Below are 23,262 nucleotides of genomic sequence, written 5' to 3' on the forward strand. Positions count from 1 at the left end.
AGTTGAACACAGTCCTCCTCTCATCATGTTTGGGGGAAATGTTCCTGCTTCATCCAGGCGGCCAGTTAAGCTCCAGCAGGTCACAGATTGTGCTTTAGCGCCTGTTGCACCAGTGTGAGCAGCACCTGAGGTCTGAGGTTTTAAAACTCTCCGCATGGAGTTATGGGAAATGATGCTGTTCAGGTGTCGGTGCACAGAGAGTCATGTGGAGCGGTGCTTCTCTGTAAATGCCTACTTAGAAAAGGAATAGAGGGTGAACAGGGGACAGACAGGAATGGTATTGAACTCGTCCACCCTTGTACTCCAGCAGCACTGCACGATCGCCCCCGTCCTCCCCCTCCCCTCCCCTCCTCTCCCCTCCTCCCCCCAGCATCCTCTTCAAAGGGGAGGTGAGGGTTTGATCACTTCGCTCTCACGCAACTGGTCAATCTTTAACTCTAACAGGTACAAGCACGAAAAGGCATTTAGCTGTTTTATCAGGACTCAGCCCTGCCCGGGTGGCTGCTGTCACACACCCCCTTCCTCACCCCGAGACTTATCACAGCAGACACACACACACTTTACTTTTAACACTGACTTTACAAGAGCCATGACAGTGGTAGTTGGAGATTGTCCGTCATATCTGCTGGATACAGTGAAATATCCTCACATGTATACATCACAGCCTGCCTCCACAACTTTCTCCTCACTCTGGAACAATAAAATCCACAATAAGCTTCAGATTCAAGTCTGAAATAATAAAATCACCTCAGTGATCAGCTGATGTTCCTGATCAACCTGCTCAATGAAAGCTCCTCTGCAGTTCTGCACGGGACGAGGAAGAAAAGCTCGAGTCAACACGAAGCTGCTGTTTAATGAAATATAATATTTATTAGTGCCTAATTTCAGCCCCGATAATGTATTCAAAGAAGTGCAGAACAGTAGGTGCATTAATCTGAAGCGTGTTATCACAGGTGAGCTGTTTTACAGAGGGGGGGGGGGGGGGGGTATTATACCTGCCTGTGATGGACGTTACTCTGATCTGTCCTTAAACATAAAACGCATTTGGGCGTGCAGACAGAAAACTGATTCAATCACAGAAGGTTTCCTCACTGACACGAAGTTTCACACAGTTTCAGCTCTCTCACGCACACCGTCACACACACACACACACACACACACACTTTTTCATTCATGACACACAGGGGGGGAGAGAGAGAGGGGGGGGGCGGGGTTACGTCATGAGCAGCAGCCAATGAAACTGTGGAGCGCACTATAAAGCGAGCCCATTCTCCCTTTTGGGGACATCAAGAGAGTAAAGTCGGACAATAACTCCACTAAACGATACTTTTACTCCTCTGGAAGTTGCCTCTAGGAGCGCAGCCTCGTTGTTCTTCCACCAAGGTAAGCTCAATACATGCATATGACCACAGAGTGGTTTCTGACTGAGCAGGTAGAGTCACTGTGATAGGAGCAGAGTGCAAAGCATAGCTGTCAGTAAGTGTGAGTTTGCTCTTTGCAGTTGCTACTTTTCATATGCATGTCCATATTTTTTAAATCACCTTGTTTTGTGCACGGTGCTTCCTGTACACATGCCGTCTTCTTACTTACTTACTTTATGGTGCATGTAGTCAACATGTTGCACAACTCCTCCCTTCCTCCCTGCTTTCACTATTCTAATGCCCCTCCTATTTAATTTCCAGGTTGTATAGAAGCCAGGAAAAAGAAGGAGTTGTCATCATGGCACTAATGATACTGCCATTCATCGGATCAGTGTCCGTATCTGAGAGTTTGGTGGCCATGGCAACAATGTGTCTGGTCTACCTGATCCTCAGGTTTTTCCGCACTGAGATACCTGAGGGGCTTCGCCGGCTTCCCGGACCCAAGCCGCTGCCAATCATTGGCAATGTGCTGGAGGTGGGCAGCAAGCCTCACCTGAGCCTCACTGCCATGAGCAAGCGCTACGGCGATGTCTTCCAGATCCAGATCGGCATGCGTCCCGTGGTCGTGCTGAGTGGCAGCATGACGGTTCGACAGGCTCTCATCAAGCAAGGGGAGGAGTTCGCAGGCAGGCCGGACCTGTACAGCTTCAGGTTCATCAACAATGGCAAGAGCCTGGCCTTCAGCACAGACCAGGCCGGCGTCTGGCGTGCCCGCAGGAAGCTGGCCTACAATGCCCTGCGCTCCTTCTCCACCCTGGAGGGCACGACCCCAGAATACTCCTGCATGCTGGAGGAACACATCTGCAAGGAGGGAGAGTATCTGATCAAACGGCTCAACACCGTCATGAAGGCTGACGGCAGCTTCGACCCCTTCCGCCACATTGTCGTCTCTGTCGCTAACGTGATCTGTGGAATGTGCTTCGGCCGACGCTACGACCATGACGACCAGGAGCTGCTCAGCCTGGTGAACCTGAGCGATGAGTTCGGCCAGGTGGTGGGCAGCGGTAACCCTGCGGACTTCATCCCTGCTCTTCAGTTCCTGCCCAGCAAAACCATGAAGAAGTTTGTGAGCATCAACGACCGCTTCAACGTGTTTGTGCAAAAGATCGTCACCGAGCACTACACCACCTACGACAAGGTACGCGCCACACTGAATCATTCATGAAACCTTCCTCGGTCCACTCCTCTTCCCCCTCAGTCGCTGTGTGTGAAAGATTCGTCAAAACTGTCCTCTCGTCTTCTTTCAGGACAACATCCGCGACATCACCGACTCCCTCATCGACCACTGCGAGGACAGGAAGCTGGATGAGAACTCCAACGTCCAGATGTCAGATGAGAAGATCGTAGGAATCGTTAATGACCTGTTTGGAGCTGGTAGGTTGAACGTCTCTACGTACTCAGTGATCTAATCAGGAGTGAGCTCTCAGTCAATACAGGAAAAAGACAAGCACCCTGACAGGCGTTTCTCTTCCAGGTTTTGACACCATCTCCACTGCTCTGTCTTGGTCGGTGATGTACTTAGTGGCTTACCCAGAGATACAGGATCAGCTTTATCAGGAACTGAGTAAGTACGGCCGTTTTATTTATCTCACAGGGCCGTGGTCGTCTGATAAACACACGGCGTTGGTGATAATGGATATAGTGGGCTCAATTCCAGTCTTGTGTTGGTTAATGTGAGGAAGCAGGGTCGCACACTCTCTGCTCTCAGAGTCAAATGGTTCGTTGTGATTCTTTAATGGAGTGAAAATGTCAGACGGGACTGAAAACTAATCGCCGATCATATGTTTCCATTTCCAGGGGACAAAGTGGGTCTGGATCGCACTCCCATTCTCTCTGACAGACCCAACTTACCCTTCCTGGAGGCCTTCATCCTGGAGCTCTTTCGCCATTCTTCGTTCCTGCCCTTCACCATCCCTCACTGGTGAGTTTTGTCTCTTTTGAGCCTCAACCTCAACTCACAACCAGAGAATGAATGTGACATGAACCTGTGGATACTCGGTGGACCAACGCGTCTGGGTCTTTCTTTTTCAGCTCGACAAAAGACACGTCTCTGAATGGCTACTTCATCCCCAAAGACACCTGCGTCTTCATCAATCAGTGGCAGGTCAACCACGACCCGTAAGTTCTGTCTGTTGTTACTTAAAGGATAATGATAGAGGTTTATCATTGATGTGGTTATTTGCTCAGCTTATCTTATTTCTTCACTCTCTGCACTTTTCAGCGAGCTGTGGAAAGATCCGTCTTCCTTCATCCCAGACCGCTTCCTGAGCGCCGACGGCACAGAGCTCAACAGGCTGGAGGGGGAGAAGATGATGATGTTTGGCATGGGAAAGCGGCGCTGCATCGGCGAAGTCATTGCACGAAATGAAGTCTTCCTCTTCTTGGCCATCATCATCCAGAAGCTGAACTTCCACACGGTGCCCGGAGAGCCGCTGGACATGACGCCAGAGTACGGCCTCACAATGAAGCACAAACGCTGCCACCTGAGAGCCACCATGCGCGCCAGGAGTGAGCAGTGAAGCTGTTTATCATCTGCAAAGTATGACTCAAAATGTGGTTATAAGGAGGCGCTCTAACCCTGCATGGGTCACAGTCAGGTTAAGAGTCAGTGAAAGGAGCATCTTTCTCAGAATGTACGGCACTGGATGCCGAATTTGACCCACAGAGCTAATGGCAATGAAGCAAATCAGTGGATTGTACTTGCTGCAGATACATTACAGAGATGTCTGGGTCTGTATGAATGTATCTCTGTCATGTTTTTGGTTCTCTGAGAGATATTCCTGCACATGACTGGTGTTTCTCAGTGAAGTGTGAGGAGACACTCTGTCCTCCCGCGCAGTGTAGCTAACTGCTAACTAAACTGTGCTCCCATTACGATGTTAATGATGACGCTCAGACACTCAGTGGTCTCGTTAAATTTGGGACAGACCGTGTGTTTTACTGGAGAGGCATTACTACTAATTTACACCACTGCAACCTACGTGTTCTTCCTCTGTGACGCAGGAACTGAGCAGATATTACCTTTTAATACCGTCAACACTTGTAAGCTAATTATTCTTATTCCATTATAAAGTGGATGTAAGACACTGAAGCTATATTTGTATCCCAAAATGTGATTTTGTGTGTATATCGAGTTCTATGTATTTTATAAAGTAATTTTTGTGTGCCTAGCATTTGTATATATTTGAGATGAAATAGTTTTGCTGTACTATATCTATATGAAATATCAGGACGCCAAAAGAGTTCCAGTGATTTTTTAAAAATATATTAGAAGGTTGTACAATTTTGTATTTCTATCTCTAATGCATCAATGATTGTATGACATATAAGGGCATGTGATCGGCGCGTCTTTTAATCAGCCACACAAATAAAATGACAGATATATTGTAATGAGCATCCTGTGTGTGTGATTGTAAAGAGAAATGGCAATAAAGATCAGCTAAAGTCAGAGTACGGAGCTCTCACATGGACACAGGGAGGAAAAAACAATCACAACAAACCCACGTGGGAGTTAAAGGAAGTGACGTCTGGTGTCAACCCGGAAATCTGCGCAAACAGCCATAGATATGTATATAGGTGCATCTTATTGGCCGCTGCCTTGTATGTTGCCGCCGTGCGTCTACGTGTCCGCCATATTGGGGAGGTCAAGGTCCACGACAACATCCACTCGAACCCACTTCATTCTGGGCCGATTTTCATGAAATTAGTGAGAAACCGAACATGATGATAGTTATATATTATATGTGATCTGTGAACAGGCAACATCAAATGTAATGTCAGCTTATGTCAGAGTTTCTCCAAAAATGTAGATTTATATATCTATTAGCATCATATAAAGCCGCCTGGTTGCCTGTCATTGCATTAAAAATAGAATTAATTGATTAATAAAATAAACAAGAATATTCTTGTTCCCCTGACTCCAGTTTTAAGAATAAACTTGAGGCATACACATGATCATTTTGCTCCTGCAGTGCACACAGCGTCCCAAATACTATAGATCTATAATATAATATAATATAATATAATATAATATAATATAATATAATATAATATAAAGCAAATTATCTGAACCTGCTACTCAGAATCTTAGTTTTGCCATAGAACTTATTATATCCACCCCTAATGACTGAATTTAACACCAGCGAATAAACAATATCATGGTCAATTTGTCACATATTTCTAAACCTATTTTCCTGAAATTCGGTTGAAACTTTAGCCTCTTGGAGCTGATTTTGTTGTGAAATCAGCACAGCGGACCAGCGGATCTTGACCTCCCCAATATGGCGGCCGCGCAGACGCAGGTCAGCTGAACGAGCGCAGCGTCTACATCTCTGCATCTGATCAAGCTGCAGCTTCGGCTTTCCTTCAGTCCTCGGCTCAGATTTATCATCGATAAGGTAACTTTACCCCCAGTGACGGAGTAAACTCAGTGTTCAGGTATAGTAAGCAGTCAGTCAGCAGCCTTCAACAGTCCGCTGAGATACACAAACAAACATGGCGGACAGCAGCGAAGCTAAAGCTAGCTCTCTTGCTAGCAGCACAGCCCACACCTGCTTGTTTAGCTCAATGTTGTGATCTGTTTGATATGTTTCTGTGAACTCTGCCTTCACGTGGACACTATTAAAAGGTTAGTTCATCCTCTATGTTTGTTAAGATCAGCTCTGGCTCAAAGAAGTTCACGCAACACGCTAAAAACCTTTTGAATGAAAGTCAACTGTTAGCTAGCTAGCAACAGTGGGACATAAACAAAAGGTACCTTTAATATCATGCACTTTATGCTCATCTACAGTAATCTGACTGCTGCTCATGTCAATATCTGACACAGCTGATAACACAAGAAGCTTTTAAAATGAATCACGTTGTTAAAGATCAGCCTTTTTGGTGTGTTTGGTCATATTTCAGATGTCTATGAGCTGTTTAACTGTGAACTTGTCAGTCAGAGGGACCCAGGCAGCACATAGTACATCTACAGTTAATGTGTTAATGTGCAGTGATAATCTATTAGATTATTGAGTAGAGTTTGGTTCAGCGAGGCCAGACGATCAGGGCAGAAATGAGGGCCTTAGTTATGATTTTAGAGACACAGAATGTATTATTATATGTCATATAATATGTGTATGTCCTTAAAACTCCTCCACGGTCTCGTTGTCCTCCGTGGTAGCTATGGTCCAAGATGACTTATACATGGAGTGTCACAACCGCTGCTGAGCTGCCTCTGTTTTCTGTTTGTGCAGCGTGGGGTCACGGTGAGCAGAATGGCCGCTGACTGGCTCGGCAGCGTCGTGTCTATAAACTGTGGGCTGACGCTGGGAGTTTACCAGGGAGAGGTGTGCTCTGTGGATCACGCCAGCCAGACCATCTCGCTGAGACAGCCTTACCACAACGGGGTCAGATGTCCTGTTCCTGAGGTCACTTTCAGGTGAGAAACAAGAGGGATGCTGACAAAGTTTCTTATCCCCAACAGGTTTATAAGATACCAAAGTTATCCTTTGAGATACACAGGCCATGTTTGATTGTTTAATTCTACTATGCTGAGAATAAATGCCTAAAAATCCAAATCTACAGACCTGGGAATAACAGTTTGAGCTCCAAGTAAGGTCAGTAAGTTGTTTGTCTTTCAGTGCCATGGATATCAAAGAGCTGAAGTTCCTAGATATCCAGAATACAATCAACAAGCCCAGCTCTGGCCAGGGAGCTGCGACGGAGCCCGGCTCTGTGCCGTCAGGACGCCACGGTCAGAGTAACAGAATCACTCACCCTCATGCAACAGGCAGCAGCAGCAGCTCTCAGCCCAGCACTGCTCCGATCACCATCCTACGCAGAGGTAGGTCGATGGATGACTGGGTTTAACCACACTCACAGAGATTTTCTGTGGTACAGGCCATATTGAGGACTGATTTAGAGTTATTGGAGGTAGTTTGGCGGTCTGTATGCACTCCAGAGACACACTTTTATGTTGAAAAGACGTTAAAACACTCATTACGCATAATGTGGGGCCTTGAAAAATGCTGTCCTCCTCTGTGACCGTAAACTGAATGTCTTTGGGTTGTGGAGAAAACGAGACGTTTTAGGACGTCATGTGGGACTTTGGGAAACAGCGATTGACATTTTTCACCATTTCCTGACATCGATAGACCAAACAACAGATTAATTCAAAATGAAAATAATCGTTAGTTGCTGCCCGTAGAGCTAATAAGTAAGGAAAACACAAAGACACCAGTAGATGTTCATACGAGAACTTGATTGTCCACCGTTGTGCTTTGTCCGGGTTTGAGTTCAGTGTGTTCACAGCATCAGCAGCAGATCACAGAATCAGGTTTTGTAGTGAAGCCTTTGACCCTGCAGCTGCTCATCAAGCTGCAACAACCGAACACTGTCTAAGGGGAGCGTGATTGTGCAGTATACCAGGTGACTGGCAGGCTAGTGTAGAAATGTTCCAAAATGTTGAAACAGTAGGACGTAGCTCTTCCTACGTTGAGAAAAGGCCTGTTTATATAAAGCTTCTGCTTATTCATTGTGATGCTGCATTTCCTAGTTCTTTAGTCACGTAGCTATTGTTGTCAGTTGCATGTTGGGAGTCGTGTTGTCCATAAGAGGAATTTACTCCAACGTAGGCCGTACAGTACTCCTCTGTCCTCAGGAAATGGATATTGTTCACCGCCTCAAGGAAGTGTGATACACAGCAGTGTCACATATTACCCAACTCCTTTTCTAATTCCCAGAAATTTGCCCCTGAAAATGCAAAGTCATTCAACACCGCTGCGTTTTCATCAAAGGAATGTGATGATTCACAGCCGACAGCAAGTACATCAAATGCTTTGTCAGATGATGACACTGTTGGGAAAAATCAAGTTTCACACACTGTACGTGCACCAAATCACAGTTCTCCAGTGCCACTGAAGGAGTGATGATTCAGGCACTCTGGCTTTTCTTTCTCCAGTAAACGAAAAGAAACGAAAATGAAATGACCAAAACCAACGTCACATCAATCCGTCTCAATACTTTCTGGCTTCCCCGGCAGGTAGATGTATGTAGCTCACAGCCCTGAGCCCATGAGTGCCCTCTGAAGACATACTTTTGATATTTTGTAGCCTGTGTGGACGCTTGAAATAGCCAATGACAGAACCTTCTTTTTTTTAACCAAAACCTGATAAAAAAATCAAAGTAATTGCAAATATGCTAACTTGTGAGGGCAGTGATGAGCTGTGGAAGTCGCATAATGATACAGAAAGGCACATCTTCTTTCTGCCGTCCCAAGCTGTACATGTAGTTGTAAAAATAAGAACGTGTTACTCAACCTTCCTGATTAGATAAAGGTTAAAAACGGCATTTCCTCCTGTCAACATCCAGTCAGCAGGAAGTCTGCTCGGACCGCTCTGTGGCCTCTGAGGGAATCAGTAAAGTCAGTTCACTTTCACACTCTGGAGCCCTGAACAATGGAGAAGTCAGGGGTCAATAGAATTGGCCAATGGACAATGTGTAATATTCTTCAGCCTGGTTGTAAAAATGACCTGTGCCTCGGTGCGTTTCCTGTGTGTGGAAGATGAAGCTTGAACAAAAGGAAGCCAGTCTGTTTTGGTTTTGTTTTTTTTGTTGTTTTTACAGAGGATTAAAATGAGGAAAAGGAACATGTTCATATTCTTATATGTCTTCAGTGTTGGTTCTGTGCAGGACAGACTTGTAGCTCGTTGACCCAGTCCTGCTCCCTGAGTGTCACTAGCTGCAGTATGGGACCAAACACTATCTTGCTATGACCCCCTCCCCCCTTAAGATTCCCATAGCGTGCTAAAGGCTCGTACCAAAGTTCCTCTTTACAATATGTGTGTGACTAAGATCAATAAACACTGCCCCTCCCTCTCCTGCTCCTAAAGAGAAGGTTATGCAAAGCCTGGCTTTTCGTGCTCCGTGCCCTCCTGTCCTCACCCTCCCTCCCCCCCTCCTGCTCCGCACAGGAAACGCCCCCCCCTCCCTCCCCGACAGGAAGCCATGTTGTCCCAGTGTGCTCGGAACGCCAGAGCGATATCAATTGTGGAAGCAGTGTTTACCTTCTGAGTTTTTATTTTAATCTCCAGCTCTCAGGCTGGTGGCCAGGGAGCTAATGCCCAAATTGCATGGGGCCAAAGTGCTGAGCGGCCTGGGCAGGGCTGGTCCTTTCACACGCAATGCCATGCTCCCAAGAAGCCCCCGGCCACAAAGAAGGGAAAGCAGGGTGGGCCGTTGCTTATACAAGATCACGGATTCCAGAAATGACTGCTGAATATCTGCCATTGATCTTTCTGGGAGAGTAGGATGGGAATTTAGAAACCTCTTTTGTGAATGATGCAGAGGCCTCCAGAATTTGAATCCCATTAGACCCCAACAGATCTCATTAAAAGGGCATTTTGGAAGAGGACTTCCAGACTTTGCCCTTATGAAAACTGTTCCCACAACCGGCGTGCCACCTCTGTGTGTGCACTGACTTTATGTGCAGGTTTGTGGTTTCCCCCCTAAATCCCCACTGTGTGTTTCTTTTAAACCTCTGTGTATCCTGGAAAGGTTTTGCTGTGCATCCATGTTTTGTTTAGCTTCGACATTCGACAACTCTGCACATTCACACTGAGAGCGTCCCAGTTTAAAAACTACCCCTAACCCACTGTGGAAACTAACTGGAAATAAATTGAGCTGAAGCCAAAAATGAAAAGCCAGTGAAAACTAGAAAACTGTGATAGTGCTTTGCACCTGTATCAGCTAGATTTGTCCTCGCTTGATATAAACCAACAGTAACAAATGAGGATTATGGCTTAAATATTTGATATTTTCCAGGCCTGGAAATGCAGCGACAAACAATATAACTGTCTGAAAATGCCCACCGGGGTGATTGAGAGTGAATATCAAATCATAAACGTCCAAATCACATAAAAATGGTAATAAATATTCCACGTCTGTTCACAGTGTAGCACTATGTGGTATAATTTTGCAATGACCCGTATTTCAGTTTGAAACATTCCTGGCCTGTGCCTGTGTGCAGTGGTTGTACTAATTTGTCACTGACTTTGTCTAAACTGAAAACACAGAAATTCACTGTCTGTCTCGTTACTTGTTATTCATTAGTCTGTTTTAGTTGGAGCTCTGCCCGGTTCATTCAGATCTTTGATTCATAGCATGACAAAACACTTCCTTGTAAATAAAGACATTGCTGGCTTGTGATAGTAAGGACACAGGCTTTTATGCAACCCTTCTCCTCAGCATGTCGGACCAGTCTCAATATTGTTTTTCTTGCGACATATAATAGACTCTAATTACATGTACTTAGCAGTGCTGTGTTTAGAGGGAGATCAGGCACATAAATATCGCTAAATATTTTGTCAGAGCAGCGCTGGAAACGCTGCGTGCACACAGACGCAGCAAATCACTGCTGAGTGCTGCAGCCTTGCAGTGGCCGTGGCCGTGCTGTGATTCTGAGGCACACTAGACCATAGCTGGTTTGCGGCTTTGTATCTGTCCCAGTGCGCTGTGATTGAGTGTCTTGCGTGAGAGAGTCCAAAGTACCTTAGCTGTCAGTGACAGTAGCGTGCGACTGTGCCTCTCTGTCTCCTGGTTAGCGTGAGAGCTCAGCATGGCTGGGGTTGAAGGCCAGGTTTTTCCAGTTTTTCTTTTTTTTGTTCTCTGTTCATTTAGTTTGTGCTTACATGTATGTAAACTTTATTGAACGCCTCTCTGTCGGCCATTGTATGTTTTGTGTGTCAGCTGTGTTTTGTCCTCAGCAGCTCAAAGTAACTGACCGTGAGAGGATGAGAAGAGTCGCCAGTCAGAGTTACACAAGATTAAAAGGAGAGAGTTTCGAGCATCTCGTCAGAGTTTCAAACAGCTGAGTGCAGGAACATATTGTGCCTGGATCACACCATTTACAGCACGATGATGTATAGTAGACGGCTCATAGCTCCTTCCAGGGGTGGTTAGGGTGTGAGCAGAGCAGATTTCTGGGTAATCTGTGCACTTTGATTTTGACTTTTCAGTGCACTAAGCATCCCGTAAAACTGTTTTCCTCGATTTATTGTTTTCCTGTCTATTGTTCACACTTCCTGTATCATCTTACTAATTCAGCAACTGATAGAAACAAGTGATTAAAGAACACAACTGACAGTCACACACTGTCACAGTTTCCTCATGCAGTGAAAAGCACACCGCTTCACTGGCAGCAGTCTGTGCACCACAGTGAAGTCAGTATGAAGTTGGACATTTGACAGACTTTCAGTCGGGATCGTCTTCCTCAGGTTCCTCCGCTGTCGGCAGCAGGACGGTTCACTCACCTCCCAGAACCTCAGCAGATAAAAAACAAAACGACAACGAAAACATTATAAGATAAAGCAAACGCAATAATATGAAAAGTTCATTCTGGGGGCTCGAACAGCAAAGGGCCGAACATTACAAACATTTGATAAATGGCTTGTACTCTCAGCAAAAATGTACAAAATGACCACAGTGACCATGACCACATAAAACTTGATTATGAAATAACCCTTTTTCAAACATAGTTAGTAAACTTAACCTTGAAGCTTTTGATATGGATTATTGCTGATGCCAGAGTTTCTCATTTCAACATATTTCTCTCTGGTTTTATTCATTGTTGAAGCAAAACAAAAGTATTGGTGAGAATTAATTAGGACCATTAGGCTGAAAATGCCTTTTTGCCTCCATCTTAATGTCTCTGTGTTCTCCAGCCCCGGCAGGGTCGTCCAGCAGCAGGGGGGCGACACAGGCTGCACAGAAGAAAAGCGGCGTGAGGAACGGGGGCGCCGGAGGGCCGATGAGGACAAAGGACGACGAGTGCTTCGGAGACGGGACGGATGAGGACCTGGACACAGACTTTGACTTTGAGGGAAACCTGGCTCTGTTCGACAAAGCTGCCGTCTTCTCCCAGATCGACGGGACGCAGAGCCACGGCGGCAGGGCGCAGCATCACAGCACGCAGGGCGAACAGAGGCCCACGTCCTACCGCCACGATGAGAATATCCTGGAGGGGAAGGCCGTCATTTACCGACAGATAACAGTGCCCCAGCATGGGGGCAAAGAGTACTGCACTGGTGAGGACAGAGCGCACACACACACACACACACACACGCTGGTCGTTCAGTTTGACTCAATATTTTTGCAAGAAAGCCGTTTCTGATCCTGGCTCTGAAAAGTACAATAGTACAGCACTGAACTTCCTTAAAGGGTCATTCTGGTGATATTTCAAATGTGTCTTATTGTCAGCAGATGATCATAAAAAGACCAAAACCCACAATTAACCTCAGACTGAATACAAAGACAGACGACATGACGGCTCCAAAAATGAAGCCAAAACATCTGGATCTCCCTCTGGTTGGCTGCAGTGTAGGTCATAAACTCTGCCTCCTCCATGTTAGCAGACATGCTAAAAATGTATTTAAGTTACAAAAATATAAAACGCAGGAAACACGCAAACTTCTAGAAGCTGGAAATGGTGTTTTACAATTTTAAATTTACGATTTTCATGTCAGCGCTCGTAGACCAGCTGAGGAAAGAGGAAAATAACAGTCAGGTGTTTACAGGTGGTCTTATGGACCCGCTTTGACCACCTTAATTACTACACCTACTCTCACCCACCTGTACTGTACTCATCATAAACTAATTTCACTAGAAATAGTTAATGTTTTGTGCTGGGAAGTGTCCTGAGATAAGATGTGTCACTCTTTGGGACATTTTATCAGTGAGCATGTCAGCGTTGTGCGCTCAGTGTTTGTTTTGGAAGGAGTAGGTTTTTTCCCGCTGTGTTTAAGCTTTGACCAGGAGAACCATCTGTTTATCTAACAAGGCGCTTTTCCAGCACAGTTGCAGCTCCTGAAATGCTCCTGAACTGTTTTTAGATTACTTGATCCTGGGCACAAAAAGCGCTCGCCGAGGAATGTGCTGTAGTCTCTCTTTCCATTGAACACAATGAGAAAAACCACATGCACTCTAAAGGGGCGGGGGTGACGGGGGGGGCAAAGTGTACGAGCCACCGATGTTCCCCTCCCTGCCACATGAGATGAGAAAATGGTGCACTGACAGGCCCTGGAGTCCAAGGTGTGAGACACGGTGATGGGGGAGAGGGCAGAGTGCTGTGGTTGTTATACTAGAGGTAGAAGGATCACGCTCCACCTTTTTGTGCTCACAAGATGCTAGTTTACAGGCTGCTGTGGGACAAGACGGGGAGGCAAGCATTTATTGGACAAATCAGCCCCATTAATATCCATTGGTTGTCAGCTATTAAATTCATCTTCAACTATGATGATCGTTTAGTTGGTTTGAGTCACTTTTCTAAGGAAAAGAAGCCCAAATTCTCCGATTTCAGCTTCTTAAATGTGAATATTTCCTGCTTTCTTTCCTCCTCTGTGAGAGTTCAGTGAATATCTCTGGGTTGTGGACAAAACAAGACATGTGAGGACATAATTTGTAAAAATGTCCCCGTCGTGGGACTACTAAAGGAATATCTTATGTTACTTTGGGCTTTGGGAAACAAAGATCAACACTTTCCACCATTTGTTGTCTTTTTATAAACCAAACTGATGAATTTATGAAGAAAATAATGAACAGGTTAAAAGACAATGAAGATAATGGTCAGTTGCATCCCAAATGACAAGTGGACAAACAAATACATGATGACCTTTTTTTCATATCATCAGAACTGACGGAGACAAAAATATGAATGTGTTGGTTTAAAGTTTCCTCTAAGCTCAGTAAGGTTTGGTTTCCCAGAATCTCATTTGTCTGTTTCTGCTCAGCATCTGTGGTTTTCCAGGCAGTATCTCCCCTGTCTTGACGAGGAAAAACAGGAGTGGGATGACTGGAACAAGGATGATGGCAGATAGGAAAACCAGCCACTCTGTGCGTGTGTGTGTGTGTGTGTGATGGCAGGGTCGTTGTGGTAGTGATGGTGTTCCTAGCATTTCTGTCCCACTGTGTGGTGATGCAGTGCAGCTCAGCAGGAGCTGCTGTCTACCCTTCAGCAGACAGCTGCCAAGCAGAGCCTCCTTTTCTTACCGTGCAGGCTGATATTCTTCCCAGGGCTGTCATCATAATCCCCATCCTCTGCACTCTGTAATTAGCGTGCCGCCGTACAGGCTTACATAAACAGCACCTCTGAAGCAGGAACAAACCACAGTGCTCTCGGCCTGGAATCTCTGCCAGTAAACAGATAAACCAACAATACGAGGATAGAGAAAGAAAAACAAAGTGCTGAGGTGTATGTTCGGGTTGCCATAACGCGCTGGCATGAGGTTTGACGGGCCCGTCTCCGTAGACTGTTGTTTATTGTAAAGGTTGCAGTTTGTGTAAGTTCAGTTCTGCCATTGTCTTGGCTTTCCTGTGGTGCGATTGACTCCAGCTGTGCAGCGAAACCTCAGGACAAACACGCCAGGCAGCAACACAAATTACAACCCCAGCCAATTGTCAACTGGTTCTCCTTCTTTTATTTATTCATTTTCTTGTGAACTTTACGTGATGGATGCCTCGCTACAACGCTCTGTAAGAAAGTCTTCTGAACACAGGTGTGTGTGACCAGAAACTCTGGGACAGAATCCAAAATTCCTGCACATTGTTAATCTGTTTATTTTTGTTCTTCAGTGTTTCGCCCCTCAAACCTCCACCAGCTAAAGTTATTCAGTCAATGCATGTTGGGAATGTTCAAAAATTTAGCAGAATAATTGAGGTGATGACTTAAACGGATGAATAGAAGGGTACCACCGTCAGAAGTGAACCTTCCTTGCAGAAAATCCAATGAAATACAGTATGTCACATGGTTTGATTAGTCAGTGATTTGTGCTGAACACTGCAAAAAACATGCAGCTGTTGGCACCAAAACGCCAAAAAAAGACTCTCACAGATTACTGCTTTAAGCTTTTTTCCTGTGGCCCAATGAACCACTGCCCCATCTTGCTGCGTCGTCAGCGTGCAGGTCAGCGTAGTTCATGTGTTGCGGTGCAGCAGAGAGGAACGGAGCATCCTCATCTAACCCTCCCCATCGCAACACAAGCCTTAGTCACACATGGCCCTCGTCCAGACGGCATGTATTGCTTTCAGTCCCGTCAGCTCCGCTGTCATGCTTGAAGGATTGCTTCCAGCTCAGTTTTATTTAGTGCTGCTGAACACTCACGGCTGCCCGGTTTAGCTAGTTGACTGTTGAGATTGTTTTCACACCACATCGAAAGGGTGGAGGAGGAGATGGCGTGTGAACGTGACGGAGGGGAGGGGAGATGAGGGGGGTTGTTTTGGTGGCGGCAGCTAGCGCACCTGGTGGGATGGTCGAAAAGCAATTGGTGCGTAGTAGCGCAGTAACTCCCACTTCCCCTGAGCTTGGCACTCAAGGCAGCAGTTTGCATGACAAGAGGCAGTTGACTTTGCTGCGCTTATCGCTCACGTGAGGATTGGCATGTTCCAGATTTCTGTTGCTCACTGAAACATACTAGCAGTCTTTGTGCGGTATCAATAAGAGAATAGTGGGAGGGGAGCAGGGCCACCCTAAAGATAAGCGGGAATTTCAGTCAGGCACGGCATGAGCCTCTGTGTTTATATGTAATTATCTTGTGTATGAGGGTGTGTGTGTGGTGTGTGGTGTGGATGAGTGTGTGTGTGTGTTTCACTCTGTCTGTGTTGCATGCCAGGGTGAGAAGCTGTGGTTGTATATGTGTTTGTACCTCAGCCTGTTGTGAGTGCGCTGTAGGATGAGGAGCGAGCGAGTGAGTGTGTGTGAATTTGTGCACACCGATGAGGCCACCAAATCGTCAGCTACCAGGCCAGAGATCTGTAGGAGGCCATTAAGGACTTAACAGCCTCCCAGCAGCTTTATTTATCAAAGGGATCCTGAGCCGTGCAGTTCCCCCAGCTTGACTTTCATTACCCCTCTAATGTGCCACAGGCAGTAGACAGCCAGGGATTAGCTCGGGCTCTTTAAAGGTTTCCACACACTTCAGTTTGTGCTGCAATACAAGGCTGAGTTGTACTTCTGTAATACAGCAATTCAAAAAATACACAGAAGACAACGATTCCGACAAGGTTAGGTGACTCGACGTGACAAGACTCATAAAAGCAAAGGGACAGAGGGAAGATGGCGATTAGGCTTTTGCAAAACAAGACTGATGTGATAACGGTGGTGAGTTCCGATAATAAAGACGTCCAGTCCGCCAGACATCTGATCCTGATGAGAATATTTTACATACAAAAGCTAAAAATGTGCACTATCCTTAAGAGTAGTCCTCAGTGTTGTGTTCTGCATGTCAGTCCCCCCACAGAAAAATAGATCCCTACAGAGAGAGACCTGTGAGATCCTTTTTCATTAACCACAAACAGTTGTTATATCGCTTTCTGCACACACACCAGACTCCACTGACAAAAATCTAATTTTAGCTCGCAGGACACTAGAGTTGCCAGTATGTTTGTGTTATTGTGCGTTACACAAATATTGTGTTGGATCCAAAGTAACTCTTAAAATCATCAAACTGACTCAATAACATTAAATAAACTAACTGACTGAGGCAGCAGTAGACCAACAACTCCTGTGGTCTCTGTTGTAAAATTAAGTTTTTTGTGAATGGAGTCTGGTGGGTTTGAATGGCAAAAAACAACGGCTGTTTCTGGTTAAACCAAAAGGATCTTCCAGGTCTATCTTTTAGTGGAAGTGAGTGTAAAAATAGGCTCCAGGTTTAAAAACACTGGAGTTATGCTTTAAGCACTGACATTAAAGAATCATCACTAAAGTCATTCTTTGTTTCATAGCCACTGGCAGAACAAACGGGGTTGAATCCACTGTTCAGCCCCCATGCCTCCCACATGTGCAGCCCTCCCCACCCTCCCACCACAGGCTGCTGGGATACAGGTGCAGGTGTTCATATGTATGTGATGCTTGTCCCCTTTTTGTCACGCCAACCTGCTGTATGTTTTGACTGAGGCAGCAGCCGATGTGGGGGGTCCAGCGCAGTGCAGCCCCGTCCTAGACCTAAGGCTCGAGGATTGGTCAGAAACCGTGTGATGGTGCGTGTGAACTCGGGGCCTGTGGGGAATAGGCGTCTCACTCTGGCTGCCTCATGTTTGTCATGTTTTGTAAAGGCTGCCAATCTTCCCTTTGTTGCAGCAGACAGCAGTGACAAACAGGAGAGGAAATGGAGAATCTTCCGTGATGGGAACAAGATCAGGTCATGAGGAGGAGGAGGAAGGGCTTTTCTCAGGGGAACGGGCTCCTCACGTGAGGATCTGTGTGGCTTACACGTACCCACAGTGCTGTAGAACCTGGGAGCGTCTTTATCTGTAGACCAGCGTTATCTTAGAGGTCAGGTTTCTGGGCTTTACCTCCACTCCAGCTCTTGTTGTTCAAGGTGCTCTGATGAAGATAAATTGTAAAATGTCATAACACTTGTGAAACTGTAGTTCAGGTCTAATTTAGAAATATGACACACGTGGGACCATTTCAGTGGATGCAAGAATGTAAGAATACAAATATGTGTATGAATATTTACGTTACGTGGATCATTTGTCCGGTAAAGTTGCCAGTGAACCAGTGTTTGTGTGGCTTAAAGGATAACTAAAGGTGCTGCAGGGTTATCCTTTAAGGACACTTTGTCTGGACAGATGTTTGCTAGGACACGGGGATGTTTTTATCAAGCGCTGACCCTGTCGTGATCAGAAATCACAGTAGGCGTGGAACAGCAGTGTCATGCTGTCTGTGTTTTCTCTCTGCAGATTCGGGCCTGGTGGTTCCCAGCGTGACCTACGAGCTTCATAAGCGCCTGCTGGCAGCTGCAGAGCGCTGGGGCCTGTCTCTGGAGCGCAGGCTGGAGACGACAGGGGTCTGTTCCAGTCAGATGGCTCTCACTCTGCTGGGCGGACCAAACAGGTGAGCAACACCACACTGGGCTCACTGGTGCCGTGGGGCAGCCTGCCAGGGTCGAGTGTGGAAAAGAATGAGGTTAATCCTGGTATCCTGACTGTTTGGTGCCCCTGCAGACTGTTTGGTGTCCCTGCAGACTGTTTAGTGTCCCTGCAGACTGTTCGGTGTCCCTGCAGACTGTTCGGTGTCCCTGCAGACTGTTCGGTGTCCCTGCAGACTGTGTGGTGTCCCTGCAGACTGTGTGGTGTCCCTGCAGACTGTTTGGTCTTAAATAAGACAGAAAAGGTGCAGGGAAACAATAAAAAAGAACATAAGCGCAGAGGCTCAAATTACAAACAGGTTTATTGTCTCAGATCCTTTTATCAATTTAGCACTGTAATTGTTGTGTGTCTCAGGTTTACACCAATCTGTGATCACTGCTGTGATCTCAGATCAGGTTTAATATTGGATTGTAAGACGAGGATCACTGACACCACGGTGGAGTCCCACTATTTCAGTCAGCAGGCGCACAGTTCATAGGCAGGAGGTGTGCAGCTATACAAGCTTTACATCCACTTTCCAGACAATGCCTTCCTTATGTGTGCAGGACAGATGCATAGTTTCTTCACCCCCACTGACCGTTGTCACAGTGACACAGGGGGGCTGAAATATACACACAGCTCTTTATCATTACAACACCTGCATTGTTTGGTGAAACTCTCTTTTTTGGGGTACCTGTGTAAAGAGGGAGGCCATGGAGGAAATTAAGCAGCCAGTAAAAGAAAGGTTTAAGTTTGTAACCATAAGTGAACATAAGCTTCATTATGTGTCACCTGCAATGTTCAACACATTCAAAGTGGTCAGGTGTTTTATATCCTCCTTATATGAAAACTTCACTTGTCGCTCTCCTGAATCTCCCCAGGCTCACCCCAAAAAATGTCCACCAGAGGCCCACTGTGGTGCTCCTGTGTGGGCCGCACATCCAGGGCGCCCAGGGCATCAGCTGTGGTCGACACCTGGCCAACCACGACGTGGAGGTCATCCTGTTCTTGCCCAACTTTCTCAAGATGCAGGACTCTGTCACCAGCGAGGTCAACCTCTACAGCAGGACCGGCGGCAAGCAGGTGGCCAACGTCAAAGGTAGAGCACACCGGTGGAGAGTTTTGACCTGATTAAATGGCTGTTTACTCAGAGTCCAGTGACAGTGATGCTGCTGTGTGGGCTGATGCATGATGGTGACGTAAAAGTGGATCAGAGCATCTGTGTGAGAAGTCCTGTTGGAGCAGAGCAGCACAGATAAAGGGTGCCCTCTAGTGGAGCAGCGAGGCCTGGCTCCAGACGTGTTAGATGCCTGTGAATAGAAAATAGATTTTAGAGTGTCCTGTGTGATTTTGTGAGGAAACTTTGAAGCACTATGTCCACCAATGTTACGCCTCTCTCTTCCCCTCTCCCCGTGTCTCAGACCTGCCAGCGAGCCCCGTCGATCTGGTCATCAACTGCCTGGACTGCCATGAGAACCGCCTGCTGAGGGAGCAGTCCTGGTACCAATCAGCCGCCGACTGGGCCAACCAGAACCGGGCTCCGGTGCTCAGCATCGACCCCGCGGTCAGTGAGCAGCATCAGACTGTCGAGGCGAAGTGGACCCTGTCTCTGGGCCTCCCGCTGCCTTTACCTGAGGCGGAGAGCAGGGTCTACCTCTGTGACATTGGCATCCCTAAGCTGGTTTTCCAGGAAGTTGGAATCAGCTACCACTCACCCTTTGGGTGTAAGTTTGTCATTCCTCTGCACCGGGCGCACCAGAGCACCCACTGACGGTCACACGTGGACAATAGGAGGGGGGGTAAGGAGGGCACCGTTGTGTATGTATGCTGTAGAGCAGCGATATGACCAAAACAATGTTCTGTACCAAGGTGTGTATCGTCCAGCTTCATGACTCGTCTGAAACAGAGTTTTCCTCTCATCTGTGGAAACTCCCAGGGGCCGTGCGTTGCGTGCGACACCTCTTGTTTTTGAGAGGGAAAGGTTTCCTGTTCTTCGGCGTGTTTTGATAAGGGCTCTGCAACGATGTGAATATGTTTACAAAATGCTGACCACTGTGAGTCCATGTGTTACCTCTGACCCTGTGACCAGGCAGAGCAGCGGAGTCACGCTTCCTGTTTCCTCCTTGAGATTACATGTGGAGTCTGATCATGACCCGGAGCAGAGCTCAGCCTAAAGCTGTCTGCCAACCCAAATCTGCCATTCATCTGCGCCACAGGCCACGTCAGAGGCCATTGTCTCTGTCGAGTGCAGCTTTTCTACTCACTGAAATGGGTGTGTTTTGTCTAGAAATGGTTGTAGCACTTGTTTCACTGAGAAGGTGATATTACACAGAATCTGTATTTGTATTTATTTTTGGAATACGTCTTAGAAATCACGTTTAAAAAAAAAAAAAAACAATATATTTGCATTTACATCTGACGGCACTCACTAATACTGAGAAGAGGCAGCACGATTCATCCTCTGTTTCTGAAGTGTTGCAGATTAGGCAGCAAATTTGAAGCACACGTCCCGAGGACCAAAAAAACGAGTTCGACCATGTTGATCTCTTGATCAGCGGACTGAACCCTAATCATCACCACTCCAACCAGCTTCCTCTCTTGTGGTTGTCACAGTGATCTAACGGTAAAACCTCACAGCAGCAATAGTTAATTTTACAAGAACAGAGAAAACTGGCAGCTGAGCAGCTCTTTTATTTACGATCTGCAGGGTTTACTTATTTCACCACTTTGGGTTGATTGAATACTTTAATGTACTACAGGAACCTTTTGGACACTTTTCTGTTTTACTAATGTGTGTTTCTGGCAGCACAGCTGTTGCTGTAGACAGAAGTGACCCCTCGCTCCATCAGTGAGACACAATCAGGGACTTGTGGTTAGTGAGAGAGTTCTTCAATCGGCGGCTCTCCCAGGAATCATAGGGACCTTCTTTATCTCCAGAGAGCTTCACCGACTGGCTGCCTCCAGGTGAGCGGAGCTGGCAGAGAGCAGCAGAGCAGACGGAGCTTAATCTGCTGGCGCTTTCGTTAAGTTCCGAATAAGAGATCTGAATATTCATGCAAATCACGTATTTAAAATTGACCTGAGAGCCTCCGTTCAGGGAAACACGGGCAGTTTATCACACACAGCAAAGACTAAATGAAGCACTTACAATCTGATGACTGTGATTAAGAATCATGGTGAAAAAAAGTCCTTGAAAGTTTGATTGAGGAGGAGTCTCATGTTGAGATGAATTAGGAAAAAGGGAAACATCATAATACTAAAGGAGGGGATTTGTATCTCAGGAGTTTTCAGGACTTCACTCAGCTCTGGAAAATACATTGTGTGTGAGGTTGTGAATCATTTCTGTCCACTCTGACTGGCTATTGCTGACAAAGCCGCTGATGTGAGCACAGAGCAGCTTTAGAACATGTCCTCTGAAAGTGTTTTCTTTTCTGTGTCTTTGGGGATAAATGTGGAGCACCAGGCAAAGCAAAAACAACATGTTACTGATGAACATTCAGGATCCACAGACAAAATGCTCGGGTGACACTGGGTGCTACTTTATATGCAAATTAAATAAAAAAAAAACATCTTGCAAACTGTGTGTGTGTGAACTGTGCAACATGATGGCCGCTCCCAACACCTTGTGCCACTACTTTAGATTTATTTATCAGTGTATAAAATGAGCGTCAATGCTTTCGGGTGCTTTACGCCGTAGCTTTGTGGAGCCATCGTTAATGTTGTTAGTTACACCTGTGATTTTCCTGCTGAGGTGAAACCCAAACAAAGCGTCTGCTGTCCCATAACTGTGCTTTATGTTGCTCAGTTAGACATTTTTATTTGGGAGCGTTCAGCTTCTACATTTGCACACAAGCTCCTTTTAAAAACCACACTACACAGGTAATGATACAGACAATCAAACTCCCACAGGTGTAATATAATAATAGATTATTTTATATCTATATATTTGAATATTTAGTGAGAAACCCTGAGAGGTAAGTGAGAGAATATATCTAGTGGTCTGTTTTCTGGTCACCTCTGAGAGTCTGTTGGTGTACTGCTCTGCTCTAAATGTGACCGGCAGAGTTTCATAAACACCTGGAGGTGTTTTTCTCTGTAGGTGAAGCGTTTGGCTCATGACCACAGGGTTGGTGGTTCAATTCCCAGCTCCCTCTGTTCTAAAGTGTGTGCAAAACGCACTCTTGTGGCTGAAGTGAGTATTAAAACAACAAACCGTTACAAAAATTAGCCTCAATTAGACCAGAGAGAAAACTATTAATTAAAACTATTATAAAGGACTATTTTGAGGTACTTTCTATTTTTTGCTACTTTATATTTCTACCACATCTCAGAGGGACATGTTTGACTTTCTAATTACTCTGCAGATTTAGACCATTAATACAAATTATAAGTCAATAACATGTTGAACATGTTAGTATGTTGAAGTAAAAGATGTTGATGCTTCCTCCACCACCGTGTGTAGTAAATGAAATATCACAAAATACATCAGAATACACAAACAAGGTCACATTTTACTTTAAAACATATTTTAAATAGCATTTCTGTAATTATTAATGTCATCTATTGGATCACAAATATAAAATGTCACCTAATCTGATTACTCCAACCCTAATCATCACCACTCCAACCAGCTTCCTCTCTTGTGGTTGTCACAGTGATCTAACGGTAAAACCTCACAGCAGCAATAGTTAATTTTACAAGAACAGAGAAAACTGGCAGCTGAGCAGCTCTTTTATTTACGATCTGCAGGGTTTACTTATTTCACCACTTTGGGTTGATTGAATACTTAATCTGATTACTTCAAATAACACATCTTACACTAAAACAATGGATGCTGCCACAAAACTGAGTTCCTCAAATGTTCTTTTTTCTCTTTAAACACCTCAAAACATTTTCAGTGCAAATAAAATGCATTTAGCCAATTCAGCATTAACAGTTGGACCCTACAGGTGGAACAACA

At 45.7% G+C, this 23,262-nt stretch overlaps 2 protein-coding genes across 2 annotated transcripts; both read left to right on the forward strand.

Moving 5' to 3' along the window:
- The first annotated feature begins 1,294 nt into the window (after positions 1-1,294).
- On the forward strand, positions 1,295-4,865 carry cyp1a (cytochrome P450, family 1, subfamily A). Its single transcript, XM_070835701.1, has 7 exons — positions 1,295-1,383; positions 1,683-2,559; positions 2,669-2,795; positions 2,896-2,985; positions 3,219-3,342; positions 3,453-3,539; positions 3,643-4,865. The coding sequence occupies exons 2-7, from the start codon at positions 1,720-1,722 to the stop codon at positions 3,938-3,940; spliced, it is 1,566 nt and encodes a 521-aa protein (XP_070691802.1). The 5' UTR covers positions 1,295-1,383; positions 1,683-1,719; the 3' UTR covers positions 3,941-4,865.
- An 846-nt stretch (positions 4,866-5,711) lies between these two features.
- On the forward strand, positions 5,712-21,275 carry LOC139205946 (enhancer of mRNA-decapping protein 3-like). The gene is made up of 7 exons (XM_070836223.1): positions 5,712-5,818; positions 6,656-6,840; positions 7,043-7,245; positions 12,122-12,484; positions 18,135-18,288; positions 19,184-19,401; positions 19,724-21,275. The coding sequence occupies exons 2-7, from the start codon at positions 6,677-6,679 to the stop codon at positions 20,071-20,073; spliced, it is 1,452 nt and encodes a 483-aa protein (XP_070692324.1). The 5' UTR covers positions 5,712-5,818; positions 6,656-6,676; the 3' UTR covers positions 20,074-21,275.
- The last annotated feature ends 1,987 nt before the right edge of the window (positions 21,276-23,262 follow it).

This window comes from Pempheris klunzingeri, chromosome 1 (genome assembly GCF_042242105.1).
Source record: "Pempheris klunzingeri isolate RE-2024b chromosome 1, fPemKlu1.hap1, whole genome shotgun sequence".
NCBI classification, from domain to species: domain Eukaryota; kingdom Metazoa; phylum Chordata; class Actinopteri; order Acropomatiformes; family Pempheridae; genus Pempheris; species Pempheris klunzingeri.